Source organism: Dasypus novemcinctus, chromosome 2 (assembly GCF_030445035.2).
Source record: "Dasypus novemcinctus isolate mDasNov1 chromosome 2, mDasNov1.1.hap2, whole genome shotgun sequence".
Classification (NCBI taxonomy): domain Eukaryota; kingdom Metazoa; phylum Chordata; class Mammalia; order Cingulata; family Dasypodidae; genus Dasypus; species Dasypus novemcinctus.
Genome location: NC_080674.1, coordinates 157,103,960 through 157,124,036, shown reverse-complemented (window position 1 = coordinate 157,124,036; position 20,077 = coordinate 157,103,960). Strand labels below are relative to the sequence as shown.

The following is a 20,077-nucleotide window of genomic DNA, read 5'->3' as shown; positions in this document are numbered from 1 at the left end:
TGACATCACTACTGACCCCACAGAAATAAAAGAGATCATTAAGAGGATACTAGAAAAAGCTGTAAGCCAAGAAACTAGACAACATAGACGAAGTAGAAAAATTCCTAGGAACATATGAACAATCTGCATTGGCCCTAGAAGAAACAGAAGACCAATCACAAGCAAATATATTGAAAGACAACTCCCCAAAATGAAAAGCCATGACTAGATGATTTTCACAAGTGAGTTCTATGAAGCATTCAAAGATTTAATGCCAGTCTGACTCAAGCACTTCCAAAAAATTGAACAGGAAGGAATGCTACCAAGCTCATACTATGAAGCCAATTGATACCAAAGTCAGGAAAAGATATGACAAAAAAATTACAAACCTATTTCCCTAGTGAATACAGATGCAAAAGTCCTCAACAAAATACTTGGTAACTGAATCCAACTACACAATAAAAGAATTAATCATCATGTCCAAGTGAGTTTTATACCAGGTTGCAAGGGGGCTTCAACCCAAGAAAATCAATCAGCATAATACACAACATTGATAAATAAAAGTTTAAAAAATCACATGATCCTATTTATTGATGCAGAAATGGCATTTCACAAAATACAGCCTCCTTCCTTGATAAATATATTACAAAAGATAAGAATTGAAGGAAAAATTCTCAACATGAAAAGGCCATATATGAAAAACCCACAGCTAACATCTTACTTAATGTGAAAAACCCACAGCTAACATCTTACTTAATGTGAAAAACCCACAGCTAACATCTTACTTGAGATCAGGAACAAGACAAGGATGCCCATTGTCACCACTGTTGTTCAGTATAGTGCTGGAGGTTCTAGCTAGAGCAATCAGGTAAGAATAAGAAATAAAAGGCATCCAAATCATAAAGGAAGAAGTAAAACTTTCACTATTATCAGATGATATGATTCAACACCTAGAAAATCCAACAAAATCTACAATATAATAGCTACAGCTAATAAACAATTTTAGTAGAGTGTCAGAATACAAGATCAATATGCAAAAATCAGTGGTGTTTCTATACACTAGTAAGGTGCAATCTGAGGAGGAAATCAGGGGGGAAAATTACATTTACAATAGCGGCTAGGGGAATTTATATTTAAGAAAAAACTTAACCAAGGATGTAAAGCACTTGTATTCAAGAAATTGCAATGCTTTCCTAAAAGAAGTTTTAAAAAGACCTAAATTATTGAAAGAACATTCCATACTTATAGATCAGAAGCCTAAATATCATTAAGATGTCAATTCTACCCAAATTGATATACAGATTCAGTGCAATCCCCCCCAAAAATTCCACCAGCATTTTTTAAATAAATGGAAAACATGATTATCAAATTTATTTGGAAGGGTAAGGTGTCCTGAATAGCCAGAAAATTCTTAAAAAGGAAAAATGAAGTTGGAGGACTCTCATTGCCAGACTTTAAATCATATTACCTAAGTACAGTGGTAAAAACAGCATGGTACTGGCATAAAGACAGACACATAGTCCAATGGAATCAAATTGATAGTTCAGAAACAGACCCTCACGTGTATCGTCAAGTGGTTTTTATTTTTATTTTTGAGATACTGGGGCTAGGGATTGAACTACATGGGCCTTGTAAGTACGAAGCTGCTACTCAACAACTGAGCCACATAGACTCTGTTGAGTTGATTGTTTTCATTTGTTTGCTTGTTGGTTTTTGTTTTTTGTTTTTTGTTTTTTGTTTTTTGGGAGGCACTGGGGACTGAACCCAGGACCTCCCATGTAGGAAGCAGGTGCTCAACCACTTGAGCCACATATGCTCCCAGTCAAGTGATTATTGTCAAACCCAACCAGCTTGGACAGAATAGTCCTTTCAACAAATGAGGTTAGAGAACTGAATATCCATAACCAAAAGAAGAAAAGAGGACCTCTATCTCACATCTCATCCAAAAATTAACTCAAAATGAATCGAAGACCTAAATATAAAATAAAGACCATAAAACTATTAGAAGAAAATGTAGGGAAGCATCTTCAAGAACCTGGTGTATTTTTAAACCTTACACTAAAAGCAAAGGACTTCATTAAGTAGGTGAAAAGGTAGCTCACTCATTGGGAGAAAATATTTGGAAACCACATATCCAATAAGAGTTTTATTTCCTTTCTATATAAAGAGATCATAGAACTCAACAATAAAAGAGCAAGCATTCCAATTTTAAAATGGGTAAAAAACTTCAATAAACATTTCTTCAAAGATGAAATACAAATGGCCAAAAATAACTTGAATAGATGTTCAGTATCACTAGCTTTTAAGGAAGGCAAATCAAAATAACAATGAGGTATCATCTCACACTGCATTGAATGACCATTATTTAAAAAAAAGAAACAGAAAACAATAAGTGCTGATGAAGATGTGGAGAAATAGGGACACTCCTTCCTACAAGAATAGTGTTGATGGTATTGTAAAATGGTACAGCTTGTGTGGAAGACAGTTTGGTGATTCCTTGGGAAGCTAAAAAACAGAACTGCCATATCATCCAGCAATTCCTTTTGCTAGGAATATATTCGAAAGAACTGAAAACAAGGATATGAACTGACATTTACACACAGATGCTCATAGTAGTACTATTCACAATTGCTAAATATGGAAACAGACCAAGTGATCATCAACTGATGAATACCCAAACAAAATGTGGTATATACATGCAATGGAATAGTATTCTGGTATAAGAAGAAATAAAATCAGATGCATATGACAACTTGGATGAACTTTGAGGATATTTTGTTGAGTGGAATAAGCCATACACAAAAGGGCACATATTTTATGGTCTCACCAATATGAGCTAAATACGATGAGTAAACTCATAGAGGTAAAGTCTAGAGTATATGTTACTAGGAAATAGAATGAGGGTTGAGAATGCGAGCTGATGCTCAATGTCTGTTGAATCTTTAATAATGGTTATTGCAAAAGTGTGGAAATGTCAGTTGAAAGGAAACAAGAGAATAATCTAAGGTATATATAACAAGATTTCTCTGCTGGATGACAATTGTGGTTATTAGTATTGACATAAGAATGTTCTTCTTTCACAAAGAATCAAGCGTATGTTGATACATGGGAAAATTACAACTAATGTAACCTATGGATGATAGTTAACAGTAATGTTGCAATATTTTTGCAGTAATGGCAAGGAAGATATATCAATTCTAAGAAACAATTCTAGGGGGACATAAGAGGGTATGGATTTTTCCTTTTGGAGTAGAAAAACATTCTAAAATTGTCTGAAATGATGACAGCACAACTCTGCAATAAAAATGAGAGCCATTGAGTGTATACTTTGAATGGATTGTGCAGAACATGGGGCTGTATAACACCACCAGCAACCCAGTGGTGAAATATGAACTGTGGTTAACAGAACTAATATGAGAACATTCTTTCATGTACTATAACAAAAGCATAATAAATACTGATACTAGGTGTTAATAATCAGACGAGTTGAGGGAGAAATACACCAAATATAAGAAATGGATTGTAGTTAGTAGTAATATTTTGAAGATGCTATTTCATAACAAAAGTTGTAACAGAAGTTTCATAACACTGCAAGATGTTGGTGGTGGGGTGATGTATGGGAGCCTGATTTGACAATCAGCCTGATTTGACAATATGCATGTTTGTTTTGCAAGTTCATAATTTTTACTTACAATAATTGTTTATGTATGCTCATGTATAAATGAAATACCTCAATAAAATTTTATTTAAAAATAATAAATGGTACATCTCTGCATAATATATTAATGAATAGTGGATTTGAAGAATACTGTAAACCAACCAGACTCAAAAGACCTATATAGGACTTTTCAGTCAACAACAGAATACATATTCTTCTAAAGTGCCCACAGATCATTCTCCAGGATAGACCATCTGTTAGGCCATATGAGACAGGTTGCAATAAATTCAAAACATTTAAATCATACAAAGAACATTCTCCAATAACACTGGAATATGCTCAAAATTAATAACAGAAGGAAAACTGAAAAAAACACACAAATAGGTGGGAATTAAAAATTTACTTTTAAACAACCAAAGGATTAAAGAAGAAATCACAAGGGAAAATGGAAAATAAATTGAGATGAATCAAAATGAAAGCACATCATACCAAAGCTTATTGAATGCGGTAAATGCAGTGTTCAGAGGGAAATGCATAGTTTTAAAGGCTTATAATAAAAAGATCTCAAATCTCACACCTGAAGGAAGTAGAAAAAGAGAAATTAAATCTAAAATGAGCCTAAGGGAAGAAATAACAAAAAATAGATAGGGGATAAATGAAATAGAGAATTAAAAAAAACAAACAATTATTTTGGTTTTTTGAAAAGAACAATAAAATCTAAAAATTTTTAGTTAGACTGAGGGAAAAAAAAGGAAAAGATTGCAAATCACTAAATCAGAAGATAAAATGGGAACATTTACAGAAATAAAAGTAATATTAAGAACATACAATGTACAATTGTATACCAACAAATTAGATAACTTAGATGAAAGGAAAAATTCCTGGAAACACAAAAATTAGCTAAACTTACTCAAGAAGAAATAGATGATATCAACAGACTAACACATAAAAATAATTAATCAGTAATAAAAACCCTCCCAACAAAGAAAAGCCCAGGACCAGTTGGCTTCACTAAACATTAAAAAAGAATTAACACTGATTCTGCTCAAACTCTTCCAATTAACTGAAGTGGAAGGAACACTTTCCCACCCACCCCCAAAAAAGACATCATTAGAAAAAGGAAAGAACAGACCAATATCCCTTATGAATATAGTTGCAAAAAATCCTCACCAAATACTACCAAACCAAATCCAACAGCACATTAAAAGAACTTGTATCATCAAACCAAGTGGAATTTATTCCAGCAATGCAAGGGACATTCAACATAAGAAAATCAATCAGTCATCCATGATATTAATAGAATGAAGGAAAAAGACTACATGATCATCTCAATTGATGCAGAAAAGGCATTTGACAAAAACCAGCACCATTTTTTGACAAAAAAACTCTGAAAATTAGAAATTGAAGGGGACTTTCTCAACACAAAAGGGGGCCACTTTTACCACTGCTATAGCCTGAACAATCAGGCAAGAAAAAGTTAAAATAAAAGGCATCCAAATTGGAAAGGAAGATACATTTTTATAATGGATGATGGCATTGGTAGCACAATACTATAATATAATTAATACCACTACACTGTACACACCAAAAGTGGTTAAAATGGGAATTTTTGCATTGTGGATATGCTGCCAAAATAAAACTTAAAAATAACAACAACAACAACAACAACAACAGTTAAAGGAGAGCAGCTGAAAAAGATGTGACTTGGCAGTATTTGGCATGGATAGAAAGTCCTGATTATGATTTTGGCAGGAGTCAGTTGTGGCAAGGTGCCCACTTTCATGTGAAGGTATAATGATAGATACAGGTGTTCAGGCCAAAGTATCTTTTTATGCTTTGAAGCAGAGATTACAAATCATACTTGAAACAGTGTGCTCTGTCCTGGATGTAAGAATAATGAAGGACAAAAACACAATTCTGAATACCTACTCCTCTTGGCAGACTCTGTAGTTTATTTTTTTATGTGGTTTTCTTTCATCCCCAAAGAAAAGCTCAGAACTAGACAGGAAAAGTATTCTGATAATTTACTGAGATAAGGTATCTGAAATAGTCCTTGGAAGAAATGGAAGCATTAAAATGTACAGACAAGATAAGGAGAAAGAGGGGAAAGGCAGGGTTACAGAGGTTTGCACAAGAGGTATTTCAGGCAGGATAGGGTGGAGTAGTGGAAATGCCCCTTTTGTGTGGAGGACTTCAGACAGGAACCTGTCTAACTGCAAAAGATTCAACAGAGGGCAGGAGATGGGATGGACCTTGTTAGGAAACTGCACATAAAACTCTATGTTTAAATTACAAATAGCTAAACTGTTTCATTCCAAGGGGTAGAAACTAAAGAGAGTAATAGAGGGTTTAATCATGCTAATGAGCAACGAATTTAGCTTACAGATAAAAAACGGTAGGTGGGCAGTTGAGATGTGGATTTACAAAAATGCTAAACAAAAAGAGGGTAGACTTTGTCAAAACCACGTGAATACTGAGAAAAATAACCAAAAATATCCTGATCCATGAAGAAGGTGTTGGGTTGAAACTGACAACATAGCATAATAATTAAAGCTACTGATTTAAGCTCTTGTTTGTGTCAGACACTGTTTAAATGTTTTATATGCATCATTTTATTAAACCTTCACAATAAAATGTTATCCCCATTTTTTAGATGACCAATCAAGACATAAAGAAGTCAAATGACTTGTCCAAAGTCACATAGCTCATGTCAGAACCATGACTCAAATTCTTTTTGTGACTCAAAGATTCACCCTACAATAGATTTTGTGGTTACTTTTCTCCAGCAAGGGGAATTATGTTTAAGCATTGAAGATCACCAAATCCCTCAGTTGAAAGTGTAGATGTTATATATTTTCCCTCACATAATCTAATTCATTCCTTGTTTTTTTAATCCAGATATTGAAAACATCCCCCAGTTTTGCTAGATCTCTTCAATAGAACATATAAAATGTAACATCTTTGTGCATAAAATACTCTGAAATTTTAAAATCGGTAATATTAACTTAATATGTATAGTTAGCAACACAATTTATCAGAGTAAAAGTCAAAACGTTGACAATGCTTACAAAGCCTTTCATGAACTTCCTCCTCATTCCTCTCTCACCTCCTCACCTATTATTGGATCACTTAGTCTTTTCTCTTCAGTCACTATCGCATCCTTTATAAACCTTGAAAGTATTGGGGATGTTCTAACCTTAAGGACTGTTTTGTAACTTCTGCTCTTGCTTGAAATGTTGTTCCCCAAGATATTTGCTTGGTCAACTTCCTCATCTCCAAATATTCCCAATATCTACTCTAACCACCTGGATTTAATACTCCCATTGGCCACCTACTTTTCCCTAAGCATTTCTAATCTGCCTTAAAATTTTCTACTTTCTCTTCTTTTTTACTTTATCACCTTACTATGTCATTTACTTGTTTATTATATTTCTTGTTTTTGTCTATTTCTCCCTACTGAAATGTAAAGTCCAGTAAAGTCAGTATTTGAACTTTCTCACTCCATTAACCCATAGCTGTATCCCAAGCATCTAGAATGTATCCTGCCATAGTGTAGGTACCCACTACATGTTTGTTGACAGAATGATGGTTATTGCCTAGAGAATGAATCTAGAAATATTGTCTGTGTTATTTTTCTCAGGAGGGTGTTATTTATGAAAACATGCTCTGCTTTGTGACAGTACTCAAAGAGAAAGTTCCCAAGACCTTCATATGAATTGCTCATATTTGAGATTTTATGTAGTCAATTGTGCTTCATTGTAAGATTGAGCCAGCTACATAGGGAATGAACTGCTTGTCAAGAGAGATATGCTTTAATCTTTCTCTCCTGTAACTGGAGTTGTTTTCTTTGGCAAGTAATTGATTCAACTTTCTCTGGGCCTTAAGAATCCTCAGATTTCATCCATTTCATGATTAAGCTAAAAATGACTACATTATATATTTTCAGAGATCTGACATCTATGAACTATGAATTAGCAACCTATAATGTTGCTTAGGAATCAAATAATGCATGTCATTAGATATTATGTTCTCAAAATCCTCTATGCCATAGAGATGAGAAGACTATGTTTCAGTGAAGATTAATATTTTGTTTTTATATAAAATAAATGAAATTGTGAAGAACTGATGTGACACAAGCTAAGACCTTAATACTAGATATTTAAAAATAATTGTAAGCATCATGTATTACCATTCTGTCAAAATCCTTCATTATCCAGTTGGAGATTTCAAAATAAAGAGAAGGGATGGAGTTTTCCCAAGAATCTTTAGTGTGTAGATGACTGGGTTAGATCAGGAAAGGAGATGTCTCATCCCAGGCCAGGTAAATTATCCCATGTTGTATCTATATGATTTCTTGTTCAAAAGTAAAACACAATCAATACTTCTGCAGAAACTTTATTGACAAGCGAATCAAGGGAAATCGACATATATTGAACTCCCCAGGACCCAGGCAGAGTGGAAGTTGTGTCTTTGTAAATTGAAAGGACTCGCTAGAGAAAAGTAAAAGCAGCAGTGAGAAAAAATATATATATGGAAGAGCTCGTACACCAGCACAAAACACGGAAAATTCAGCATTTTCCATGATGCTTTAGGTTAATCTTCCCGCCACTTTTCCTGTAAAAGAGAAAGACAAAAATATGCTCAGTAAAATATAAGCATTCACAGAGGTTTAAGTATGGCATGGTCCTTTAATCATTTGATTCTACAGATATGCATATTTTGGCAGAAGTTAATTAAAAGCACTCAGAGTTGGCTCTGGATGGATTACCAAAGGCATGGGTATTGAGCAAATAAATCTCAGAGTTTTGATAAGCCTTAGAATTTTTATTACTCATTTCTTATTTTTCAAGAATCTATCTATCTATCTACATATATATATACAAACATACAAAATAATGGCAAAAAGACTATAGTGTCAGAGTTCTTTCCTGACAGAAAATGCAGGAAATTGAACCAAATATTCAGGCATTTGTCATACAATAGCAAGCAGCATATTCAGTCCTTCTCAGTAATATATGTCCATTAATTCACATTTCATCTTGCCCCACTGCTTTTATGTAAGAAAAGAAAATTATTCATTCTATATAAACATAGGGAAACATACATTTTGTATTGATTCAAGATTTATAACTTTTATTCTATGTGCTGGGCCCTCTAATTGTTGCTAGAGGGTATTTAAACCTCTTCTTAAAAATTGTACAGAGAAATGAAGGCATTCATAGAAGAAAGTCTACTACCATAAAAATATGAAAATATGGCAGTAGTATGGAAGTATGGTAACTTTTAACTGAGTTAAAAGGTTATTATTGTCCTGGTTTTAGAAAAATCTGATTGAAAGAATGATTGATTGAATATTTTGCTATTGATTATGAACTATGTACTATCAAGCAGCTCACAGTCTATTAACTAAAATATGCAGTGCCTTTTTTATACCTGACAAACAAGAGAATTTAATAAATATCAGTCTTTGACAGAATCTTCCTAGTACACTATCTGTAAAGTTTGCATAGTCTGGATAATAAAGAGCAAACCTCCCCTCTAGATTTTGTTGATAGGTCCTTTGTCAGGTAAAAAAGATTACATGAGAATTTGGTGCTTTAGCAATACAGAATTTGGTGAAAAATAAAATGCCTGAAAATAAATTGAACAAATATTTTAGTGAGATAAATTGCTGCAAATTTTCTCATTAGTTTTTCACGTATTTTTAATTTTGATGGATTTTTCACACTTCACTGCATCTCCAAGGATTTCTCTTTTACTTCCCCCAATTTATGACAAAAACAAATATAATTGGATAAAAATAGATTGTAATTTTCATTTAAAAATAAAAATAAGAAAATTACAAAAATACTCATAGATGTATAATTTTTAACTTTCTAAAAATGAATAAAAAGTAACATTAAAAAGTAAAGTGACTAAAATTATATTTTCAAATAATTTATTAAATTTGTATTTTTATTATTTACTTAATTTTTGACTCCTTCGTTTTCAACCCATTTGCCTGAAGCTAATTCTTCAGCCTCTGGGTAGACATGAGTAACAAACACTTCAAGAAAATCCTCCTAGTCTTATTCTTGGCATTTCTGTTTACAAGGGGCAGTTTTGGTGAGTATGATACTTACGCCACTGCCTTGCAGAAGGCACACTGATTGCCATATGTCTGGCCATCCGAGCCACAGTGGGGGTTAGATTCCCGAGTGCAGTAGACTTTGGGGTCCCGGAACTCACTACAGTCGACCTACCAAAGTAAGCATAGCACAATGATAACAGGGCATTCTAAGGACTGTCCCTGATAGAAGCGAACTTTTAAAATGTATATGTTTGTGATATAAAGCTTTCTGATATTAAAAAAAAAAGCCCTCCTTATCTGCTTAACTAGAATATGATAAACATAATGAGACTACTTCGACAACAGAAAATTCATTACTGCAGTTATTGTATTGAGGAATAAATTAATGATGTTTTCAAATGCCATAGGAAGGACTTTTTGCTCTGACACTAAATTGCTCCAATTGAGAGTGGCTTTTGGTTTTTAAATGGCATTTGTATTTTTTGGTTTATTAATGCAATTTTAATGGCATATTTTCTGCATTGCTATAAAGACATAATGATCCTTGCAGGGATCCTTAAGGGCTTGCTAGCTTCCCTTGTGTTTGTCACAACCATTTAATATCCTTTTAAAACAAAATCCTAATACCTTTTATTAACTTAGCCTGTCTCTTAGGTTGTTTTTATAATATGAATATTTGTTATAAGTCATGAAAGGACATTATTATAATTATATATGTTACTAGAATAAAAATTTTAAAAACAACAACATAGGACTATACACACAATATAGGGTTCATTGTGTAAATGGTAGACTATAATTAATCATACAATTATAAAAATACTCTTCAATGATTTATAACAAATGAACTACCTTAACACATGGTGTTAATAGGGTGTAGATGGAAACTCTACATTTAGTGCATGATTTTTCTGTAAACCTACAACTTCTCTAATGTAAATAAATAAATATTTATCATTATGATCTTCATAGAAGGAATGGTAACACCTATGCCATTAATATTTCCTCTCATTATAGTGGTATCTCAGAAGTAGTTCAGAGTTTTAAGATTCTTTTCAACTCAACATTGAGTCAATATTAAGTGTGCAAATGGCACTGAGCCATTTTTTTTCCAGGGTACAGGCAATATGCAATAGGCAGAACTAAAGTTCTGCATATGTCAACTGTTCAGAATGAAATGACATTGAAACATGAATAGATGGATCTGATTTTACCCCAATCCTGGTTCCATTAGAATAATATTGCCTATATTTACCAACTGCTTCCAAACATCCAAACTACTTTCAAAAGGATTGCTCAATTGAACCATGCAATAGTCCTGGGAGCTATATTGAGCAATGTCAAATTAACTGGTTTAAAAAATGAGAATATCCATCCTCAAAACATAGAAAAACATTGTGTCTTACTAAATGCCACATAAACTGGAAGCATTGAGACCAGTATATATTCTTTGTGATGGCTAATCAAAAATTTCCAACTATCTACTACAATCTACTATGAATTTAAGACCAGTTGTTACTATGTACCCTTGTCCACACATATTCCAGAAAGGTACTAAAATAGCTTATTAGAAAAATGTATGAGTGCTGGTAGTTAAGATGGCTTATTTAAGATATCATATACTTATAAAACTCTCTGAAGTTTGAATGGGAAAATTTTCAGAAATAAGGATCAGACAATTAGGTTAAAAACATTACTATACATTCCAGGTTTATGTCATTCAAGACTATTAAATAGATATTTTTGTCAAAATTTGGCATCTTGTACTACTGAAGTTGAGTAGTATGGTGCTTACCAGAGACTTTCTTAGGACTTGGTTGGATAGATGATACCTAGGCTTCCTACAGGCCCTACAGATATCACCCTGTCCCCACTGCCCTAAGAGATGACTCCATCCTCTCCTGCCACTTCCAGGACAGTATTTTTCCTTTAGGCCTCCAACCTGGAAAAGAGGCTGGAAAAACTATAAGCCATAGGGTACTATAAGCCATAGATACTTTTTCTCAAAAATTAATATATTTTGTAGTTAAGTCATTAATGCACAATAGCATGCTTGAGTGTAGAAAGGACTGTAAAGTGCCAGATGATCACTGCTTCTCTAATGCACCCCACAAACATCCAATGGGTAACTAATTTCTAAAAGACATATTGCTCATTTGTGCTGGTGATATAAATAAGTATCAGTAATAAACACTATCTCAATAAGCTCACCATTTCATCTCTATTAAGGAAGCAGAGGAAAACATTGATAATTAGAGTGGAAAGTGTGATAAATACCACAGCAGCATAAGTACAGGCAATGTGGAAGCTGAGGAAAAGGCATCTCAATCAGAGACATACGCTTTACAGTCAGGATAGTAAGGAATAGAGGAAAGAAAGTCTCTTACTTGAAAGAGACGCATCCTTAAGACACCTTTCCCTGGCAATCGGCCCTCTGATCTTGCAATCCAGCCTCTTTTGTCCTTTAGAAAGCAGATACGGGAGTGGCACTTGGCGAGGGCATTCACGCCAAGAGTTTCTATGTCCCACCTACCTCCCCAAATCCACTTATCCCCATCCACTGTTCCCTGGAAAGCAGTCTAGGAAGAGCAAAGGATTTAATTAAAACCAATCAATCAAATGATATATGAACAAACGACTGAGAACATAGAATCATTTCATACTTTTAAATTGTGGTGACCCTGGATGACTCCTGAAGTAAACTGAAGAATCATGCTATAGAACTTGTTCTGCCATTGATTTTCTGTGTTATCTTTGACAAAGCACTCAAAATCTGAGCCTTGATTTCTTAAATAAAAATAAAAAAAACAGCTTCCTGACCTGTTCCCAGGGGGCTTATAAAGATCAAATATGGTCATGTAAGAAAGTCAGTGTGGATTATTTGAAATAGCCCCAGACTAAGAATTTAGCCCTGGACTAAGATAAGAGTTCACAAAATAGTTTCCTGCCCTAACCATGCTCTCTGCAAATGGTTAAGTGCTTTATAGACTAGATGTCTCAGGACCAGTCCAACTTTGATGGTCTGGGATTCAGCAGTGACTTCTTTCCATGAAGTTGCTTAAATAAAGCTCTAAACTTTTAATTCTTCAGTTGAGTAAGAGAAAGAGCAAATCTTTCTCGAACGCTCCCTCTTGTTGCATCTAGATGTTACATTTCTTTCTGTGAAAAATTCATAGTGGTGGGTACATAAGATATCCATTCTCTGTGGGCCCCAGAAGTTAGGGAAGAAAAAGAATGCCTCTGCAGAGCCAGCCATAAATACCTTCTGTGAGGGAAAGAGAGGCAGGGGAAGAAGAGGGCTGTGACTAGAAGGAGACCACAGCCCCCACAACTGGAAAAGAAGTAGGCTAAGTTTTCTGAATGACATGCCTTTCCTCTACCTGAATTTCTTCTCTTCTTTTATATTTTTATTTTGAACTCTTTTAGATAGAAACCAAAAATTGACTTCTTAGTTTCAGTCTAAGCAGGACTAGACTGGGAGAATTAGTGGGAATATATTTTCTCCTTTAAAGTTCCTTCCATGAGCCACTTAAAAGGCCCAGAAAAGCTGTTTTCTCTTCAAATCTATTTCACGTGCCTCATGACAGCTGCAATGTTGGGAGGTTTTTCTGTAGGTAGAATTACAATGACCTGGCCTTGAATTTTGCCTCTCCCACTTATTAGCTGCATGGCTTTGTGCAGATACTTCACTACTCTGAGTTTTACTTTATTCATCCTTAACAGGAGGTTAGAAATGTCTATCTTCCACAGTTGTAATAATTAATTATTTGAATTATCAAATACTCTATGCAAGATTGCTATTATAAACACTAGCAATGTAAATTATACCACATTTTAGAATTTTTGGAGCCCATTATTCTTAATCTACTTTAGTGATTTTTTTTCCTTAATGCTGCCATTTAGACTGGTATTTTGTAATTAACAAGACCTATTTATCTCCTTAGATCAGCATCTAGAGACTAATTCTAGGCACAAGGGAGGCGATGTTCAGTATTAGCCTGTCCTCTTGTGGTTCTTTAAAGAACTGTACTTTCTAAAACATTCTGGGATGGAGTCCACGTCAGTATCCAGATTATTCATCTTGGCTAATGATGGCTACAAAATTGTTTAACTCGGCTGGAAAACTGAGCTTGTATGATCATTAAGCCAAAGAAAAGGCTCAAGATCATTGATACTTCAGTCCAGCACTTTACGTCTAAAAATAAAGTCAATGAAAATCGCGCACACAGCAGCACACACTGATTTCGGTATAGGACTACATCTCTTCTTCCGTTTGCTGACACATACCACCTATGCGCTTAAAGCAAATCCATTCTTTAACATGCTGGTTTTCCGAACTCCTCCCTGGCATGGCTTCCACTTCCCCTGCTTTCATGTCCCTTTCACTGTACTGAAACCGCTATCAAAAACGACCTCTTTCAGGCTACACCATTGGCTATTTATAAAACTTTCACAATTTCATCATATGTGTCACTCTTGATCATTCCCACCTTGTAAAAATTCTTTCCTTACTTCTGTAATATTTCAATATGCTGTTTCTACAACTATTTCCGCTTTATAATTTTTGTTGCCTTTTCTATTTTCCTCCTCAGTGTTGATTGTGGTCATTTTCCAATATGGTTTAATATACTTGATTTTCTCTCTCTAAGAACACATATTTTTCCAGATGATGCTGATGACCTCCAGACATTTCTTTTTGCCCTTGTACTTTCATCATTATCTCGAATTCTAATTCTTAATTGTCAGATTAGGAAACCTTTAGTCAAGAATTTGATTCATACTTCATACTCATGTATGTCCGAAATATAACTCTTTGTTTTTCCCTCCTAACTAGATTTTCATATAATAATTTGAGTTTCAATTAGGAATTTTTATAATGACATCACTCTTCAAATTCACCAACCTACCCTTTCTCTCTGCGAGTGTTATTGAATGTTTCTTTACCTCAGGTCCACTTCTCCAATTCCAATTTTTTAAACCTATTCCAAGCCCTCAACATCTCTTGCCTGAACTAATGCATTAAGTTCTTCTTTTTCTGCTTCCATTTCAAATCCATCCTACATATGGAGACAAGAAATCTTATTTAAAGCTACTATTATCAACAATCACTTCTTGGCTTAAGAATTGAAAAAAGTAAACACTATCTTATATTTGTTTAGAAAATTACACTGCTCAAAGCACTGTCACATGAACTGCATATAGACTTTCTATTGCAGATTAGAGTTAGCGGGGAGTCACAGAAAGAGCATTCAATAGAGCAGAGAGTCCAGAAATGTTGACTCTACAGATTTACTGCTATGGAAACCTTGAGACAATGAAGTCTTCTTTCTGTGGCTTCAGTTTTCCTAGCTGCAGGTGATTGTGTTAGACAACCTCTCCAAACTCACTTCAAATATTCTGTCTGTATGTTAATTATAAGGGAAATCAAGACAATAGGAAAAGTGAAGTGTTCAAAACTCATTCCAGTCTTGGAGACTTATTTTAATATCTATACTTAAGTTCACCATATCTTTACCTTTAAAATAAAACAAAACAAACAGCTATCTCAAAAATATTATTGCAACACAAAATGGTTGCCAATCATTATTTTTGAAAGACTTGTTATATTAATCACAATACAGACTATTAATTTAACTAGGTGTTTAAGGTTATGATTCCCAAATATAGAAACTGATGGCAAAATAAGATCAATAAAAATAATATAGTGAGTTATTTTAAAAAAACAAAATGAACTCAGTTCAAAATCTACTCCTTATTCTGAGATTATATCTTTTAAGCATTTTTGGTGTTATAATATAATTACTTTAATAAAATGTCAATGGTGGTAAACAGTAGTTTTATTTTATTATTATTTCTATAGTTATGGTTGTTATTATTATTATGTCAATGTTTTACCTGGAAAATTAAAGAGTCAAAGGATATTAGTCATTCACATTTACAGGGAAAGTTTTACTGCACCATGAAATTTGGAAATATGCTTCTTCGTTTAGCTTGAAAACATCTTTTTGAAAGAAAATGTACTTTTTAAAAATCTGGAATTTATACTGCTCAATATAATCTCCCATAAGATGTTTCATCCTGCAAAGTCTTCTTGGTTTGAGAAAAATAACTTGAGTCTTGGAGGAAATCTTTCTTCCTCTTGTCTTAACTGGGGCAGTCTTGCCTGACATTGGGACTGACCCAATCCTCCAAGCCATAAAGCAGAGAAATGGTAGCCTTAATGTCATCTAGGAGGGTGGCACCTCTGCCTTTAATACATGAGAGAAGAGGGAGCAGCCTTGGCAGTGCATGCTTGTTTCATAATGATTCAAACACTCAACCAGGAATGGGCCTTAAAGATCATGAAACTAAACCTACATCTTACAGATGGGCAAACAAAAGCAATTAAGGGGAAGAGATATTTCCCATCACATAGCCAATATTGGAATTAGGACTCATGTATTTTGTCTGACTTCAAAGCAAGTGCTTCCATGGGCAGTTTGCTTCCTCTTACCTAGATAAAAGTTGCTCATATTTAAATGTATGCAGGTCATCTGGATAATTGAATTCAGATTCAAAATCCCCACACCTGTAATTATTATTTAATAAGTCTGGCATCTGCATCTTTAGAAAGCATTCCAGGTGAGCCTGAAGCAAGCAAGCTAGAGAATATAAGACATAGGCCTACCTAAAGGAATAAAATCAACAAATAACAGATCATAAATGAACTTTAGAATCAGCATTAAAAATACAGGAAATCAAGGTTTAGAGGTGAAAAGTGTCAATGAGGAAAATGCAATTAAATTCCATATCTTTTAAGTATATTGTAATGGTTTTAACTCTATACTTTACTACCTAATGCGATATGAAATACATTGGCTGGCTCTTAAGTCCTTTCCTTATTTGTTTTATGTTTAACATGGATGGTGCTATTGTACTTATTTAAATATAAGAAGAAATTTATTTTAAGATTTTATATACTAATCGGATACCAGACATGCATGTGTACAGACGCACACACACAGACGGAGTTCCCTTTAAGGCTTCAAAGATTATAAGGTGCAGCCCAATTTCTGAGATGCTAAAATGGAAAAGAAATACCTGTAATATGCACTTTATTAAGTATGTTATTGTTGGAAAATATTTTTCAGCTCCTTTACCAACTTCAGTCGATTGACAGTTGTGTCTAGAAAATTTTGGTGCCAACAGATCTTGGGCACACCAAGGCTAAAGAAAAATTCATACCAAGATGACTATAAATGTTTCATTTGGACAGAAGAGCAGTGTTGGCTGAGCAAATACCATTTAATTGTGTCATCCTTTGACAAAACCAAAGCTGGAAAGAAGTAGCTGGATTAATTTGGCACAAACGTCAGGCAAACAATGAAGGTAATCTTCATCCATCCCAATTTTTAATCCCAAATGATATTTAAATTTGAGTGAATAAGACTATGTTTCCTCAATAAGGAAGAGTAAGCAAGTTTTCTATCTCTTCGCAGTAGCTTTCTGTCTAAAACAGAAATAATAACCTCTATTCTAACATCTTCAGAGGCTGTTAATTATTAATCAATAACTAACCCATATATGTCCATTTATAGGTTATGAAATACTTTCACATAATTTATGTAATATAGATCTCATCACTATTTTATGAGGTGAGTAATATTTTTCCTTTTCTTTAGTTGTGGAAATTGCAATTCAGCGAATTTGAGTAAATTGCCCAAAATCAGTAATAGAGTATGAATTTTATGACAAATCCACCCTATACTATTTTTATTCATTCTACTCTACTAAAATGTGAGAATGACTGTTTAGTCTCTTTTTAAACTGAAATGGCTACTCATAGAGAAATTGTAGTTTTAAAAAAAAACTAATTAACTTCAGCTCATTTCTACATTTGGTTTGCCTGTGCATTGTTTTTGCTCTTTTACTCAGAAACAAACTTTTCTTTAACCAGGGAACACCAACCAAACACCCAAGTCTGAAGAATAGATAAAAGTATGTACTGACCTGTCCTCCTTGACTGAAGACACCTAGAAAAAAAAACATAAAATCCAAACACTGTAATTTCTGAGTGTGCAAAAAGTGGACTTGCACAATTAAAAAATCCCCAAGCCTTGAGGGATACCTCATCCTAGTTCTTGGCCGTCTCAGCAAGTCATGGTGTGGTGATTTTATTTTATTTTTTGTTTTTTCCAGGGGAGAGTGGGAAGACAGTCCCCCACTACTACAAATTATGCAGTTGAGTTTCCCACATTTGGGAAAATCAGAGGGTCAGCACATTTGGAGTGCAATGGATAAGGCTTGCCCTGGGTGAACCACCTTTGTGATCATGGTATCTCCCCTGCCAGATATGATGTGGTTTCATTTTTCACACCTACTCACTCCTTAGGGGGTAGTGAGGCTTGGAAGGACATAGACAATGAAAGGGCAATGTTTGTTGGAATTGGGGTAGGTTGGGGGTAACAGTGTATGGATTTGGAGATTCAGGTTACATCCTGACCCTGACGCTAAATTTACTGTGAGAATGACCTTATCTTCTCGCCGGATTTTGGAGAAAGCTGCCTTTAGTGCTAATGATCTAAAGTCCAGGCCATTCAGCCCCTTCCTTTGTTACAGGCAATTGGAGAAAGGATTAACTTTACTATTCTTTGAGTCCCAAATTGTTCTGCCCTCTATATTCAGTTTTAAAGACTTGACCCAAAGATAAACTAGTTTGGGTCAACTCATTCTCCTTTCTATAATTCCTTTCTCCTGCTGCATCACACTAAATTTTGGAAAGGGAAAAAAGAAAAGTCACTTTTCTCTCTCTTTATGTTTGTATGTGACTTAAGATTGTGGCTGAATTAGCTCCATGGTTTTTTAAAAGAGTGAAATCATAAAAGTCCTGGTGTGTGGACTGCTGAATTTTGATCTGTGGCACTCCTAATGCCTGCAACACCTCTCACACATAATACCAAGATCCCCTCAGTTAGCGAAGGTGTATGATTAATGCAGTCCTTTTCTGATGCTGACCTGTTGTCATGGGAGAAAAACTGAAAATACCGCAAATTACATTTTCTGTTAATGGGGATAAGAAAATAATGAAGCTTTAAAATTTGAACGGGGGTTACTTATTATCTACTGCAGTGATTCCCAACCTTATTGAGGCATAATTAGCAGTGTGGGTGGTTATTAAAAACACAGATCATTAGGACAAGTTCCAGAAAATTCCATCATGTAAGACTAGATATTTCCCAGGACCTACATATTTGTAACCACTCCAAATAATTTTTTTATGATCAGGGAAAATTTATTATTACAACTTTCAGAAAATTCTCCATTGTGCAAATCTGTGATCAGAAGGGATTTGTCCAATGCCTTATATGTAGGAAAAGGTAAGGCAGAAGCAGGATTAGTACCCAGAATTCCTGTCCAATTATTACTCTTTTTATTAAACTTTAACATAGCAATGGCAAGAGAATATTAATAAACGTTTCCTGACCACTTATGGCCCTCCACTATATTAAGCAATATACATGCATTTTATCATTTAATTCTCCATATGGGGGTAGTCCTTTTATATCCTCATTTTACAGATGGGAAAGATGAGGCTCAGAAATATCACACTACTGTACAATGGAAATATCAAGATAGAAATTCATTTCTCTCTACCTCAACATTAAGATTCTTAGGCAATATGACTATCTTGCACGTATATGAAAGACCCCATGTTTTGGTAAGTTAAGTGTATTTAACAAGATTCAATTAGGGAAGCAGATGTGGCTCAAGTGGTTGAGCACCTGCTTCCCACATGGCATGGGAAGGTCCTGGGTTTGGTTCCCAGTGCCTCCTAAAAACAAAAAAATAAACAACAAGCAGACAAATGTAAAAAACAACTCAGGGGAGCCCATGTGGCTCAGTGGTTGGCACTAGCTTCCCATGTATGAGGTCCTTGGTTCAATCCCCAGCTCCCCCACCTCCAAAAAAGATCTAATTAAGGGGAGAACATGTAGCTCAGTGGCTGTGACTGAGAAACTACTTGCCATGTATAGGGTCCCGGATTCACTCCCTGGCACCTCCTAAAAAAATCCAATTAAAATATCAATTTGTTTTTAAGATGATAGTAATTAATTTCTGAGACTGTCTTTGCAACCAACTTTTAATTTTAATATCATCAGCTCTATTTTTTTCTCCTATCTCAATGACTGAATGTCAAACTGACTGAACATCAATTTATTTGACTTTAGTAGTCAAACTTACTCCCTACCTTTAAACAATTTTTTCACAGTTCTAAATGTATATGTACTTGTTGATCAGTTCCAGATAGCAATGGCTCTCTATCTGCTCAATTGCACCAGAAAAATTTTTCTTACATGTTCAGCCATTTAAAATCTCTGATAATAGCAAAA

At 34.5% G+C, this 20,077-nt stretch overlaps 1 protein-coding gene and 1 non-coding gene across 2 annotated transcripts in view; both read right to left on the bottom strand.

Annotated features, from left to right (window-relative positions):
* Positions 1-8,016: 8,016 nt before the first annotated feature.
* LOC101425686 (serine peptidase inhibitor Kazal type 6) overlaps positions 8,017-20,077 on the bottom strand; it is a 72,171-nt gene continuing 60,110 nt past the window's right edge. Inside the window, exons 3-6 of the mRNA XM_071218660.1 lie at positions 17,697-17,719; positions 12,095-12,169; positions 9,760-9,875; positions 8,017-8,251 (exon numbers count right to left, since the gene is read on the bottom strand). Of these exons, the coding sequence (XP_071074761.1) occupies positions 8,206-8,251; positions 9,760-9,875; positions 12,095-12,169; positions 17,697-17,719 (260 nt within the window). The 3' untranslated portion in view covers positions 8,017-8,205. The remainder of the gene's footprint in view (positions 8,252-9,759; positions 9,876-12,094; positions 12,170-17,696; positions 17,720-20,077) is intronic.
* On the bottom strand, positions 17,883-18,045 carry LOC111762982 (U1 spliceosomal RNA). The gene has a single exon (XR_002795965.1). It is a non-coding gene; the product is annotated as a U1 spliceosomal RNA (small nuclear RNA).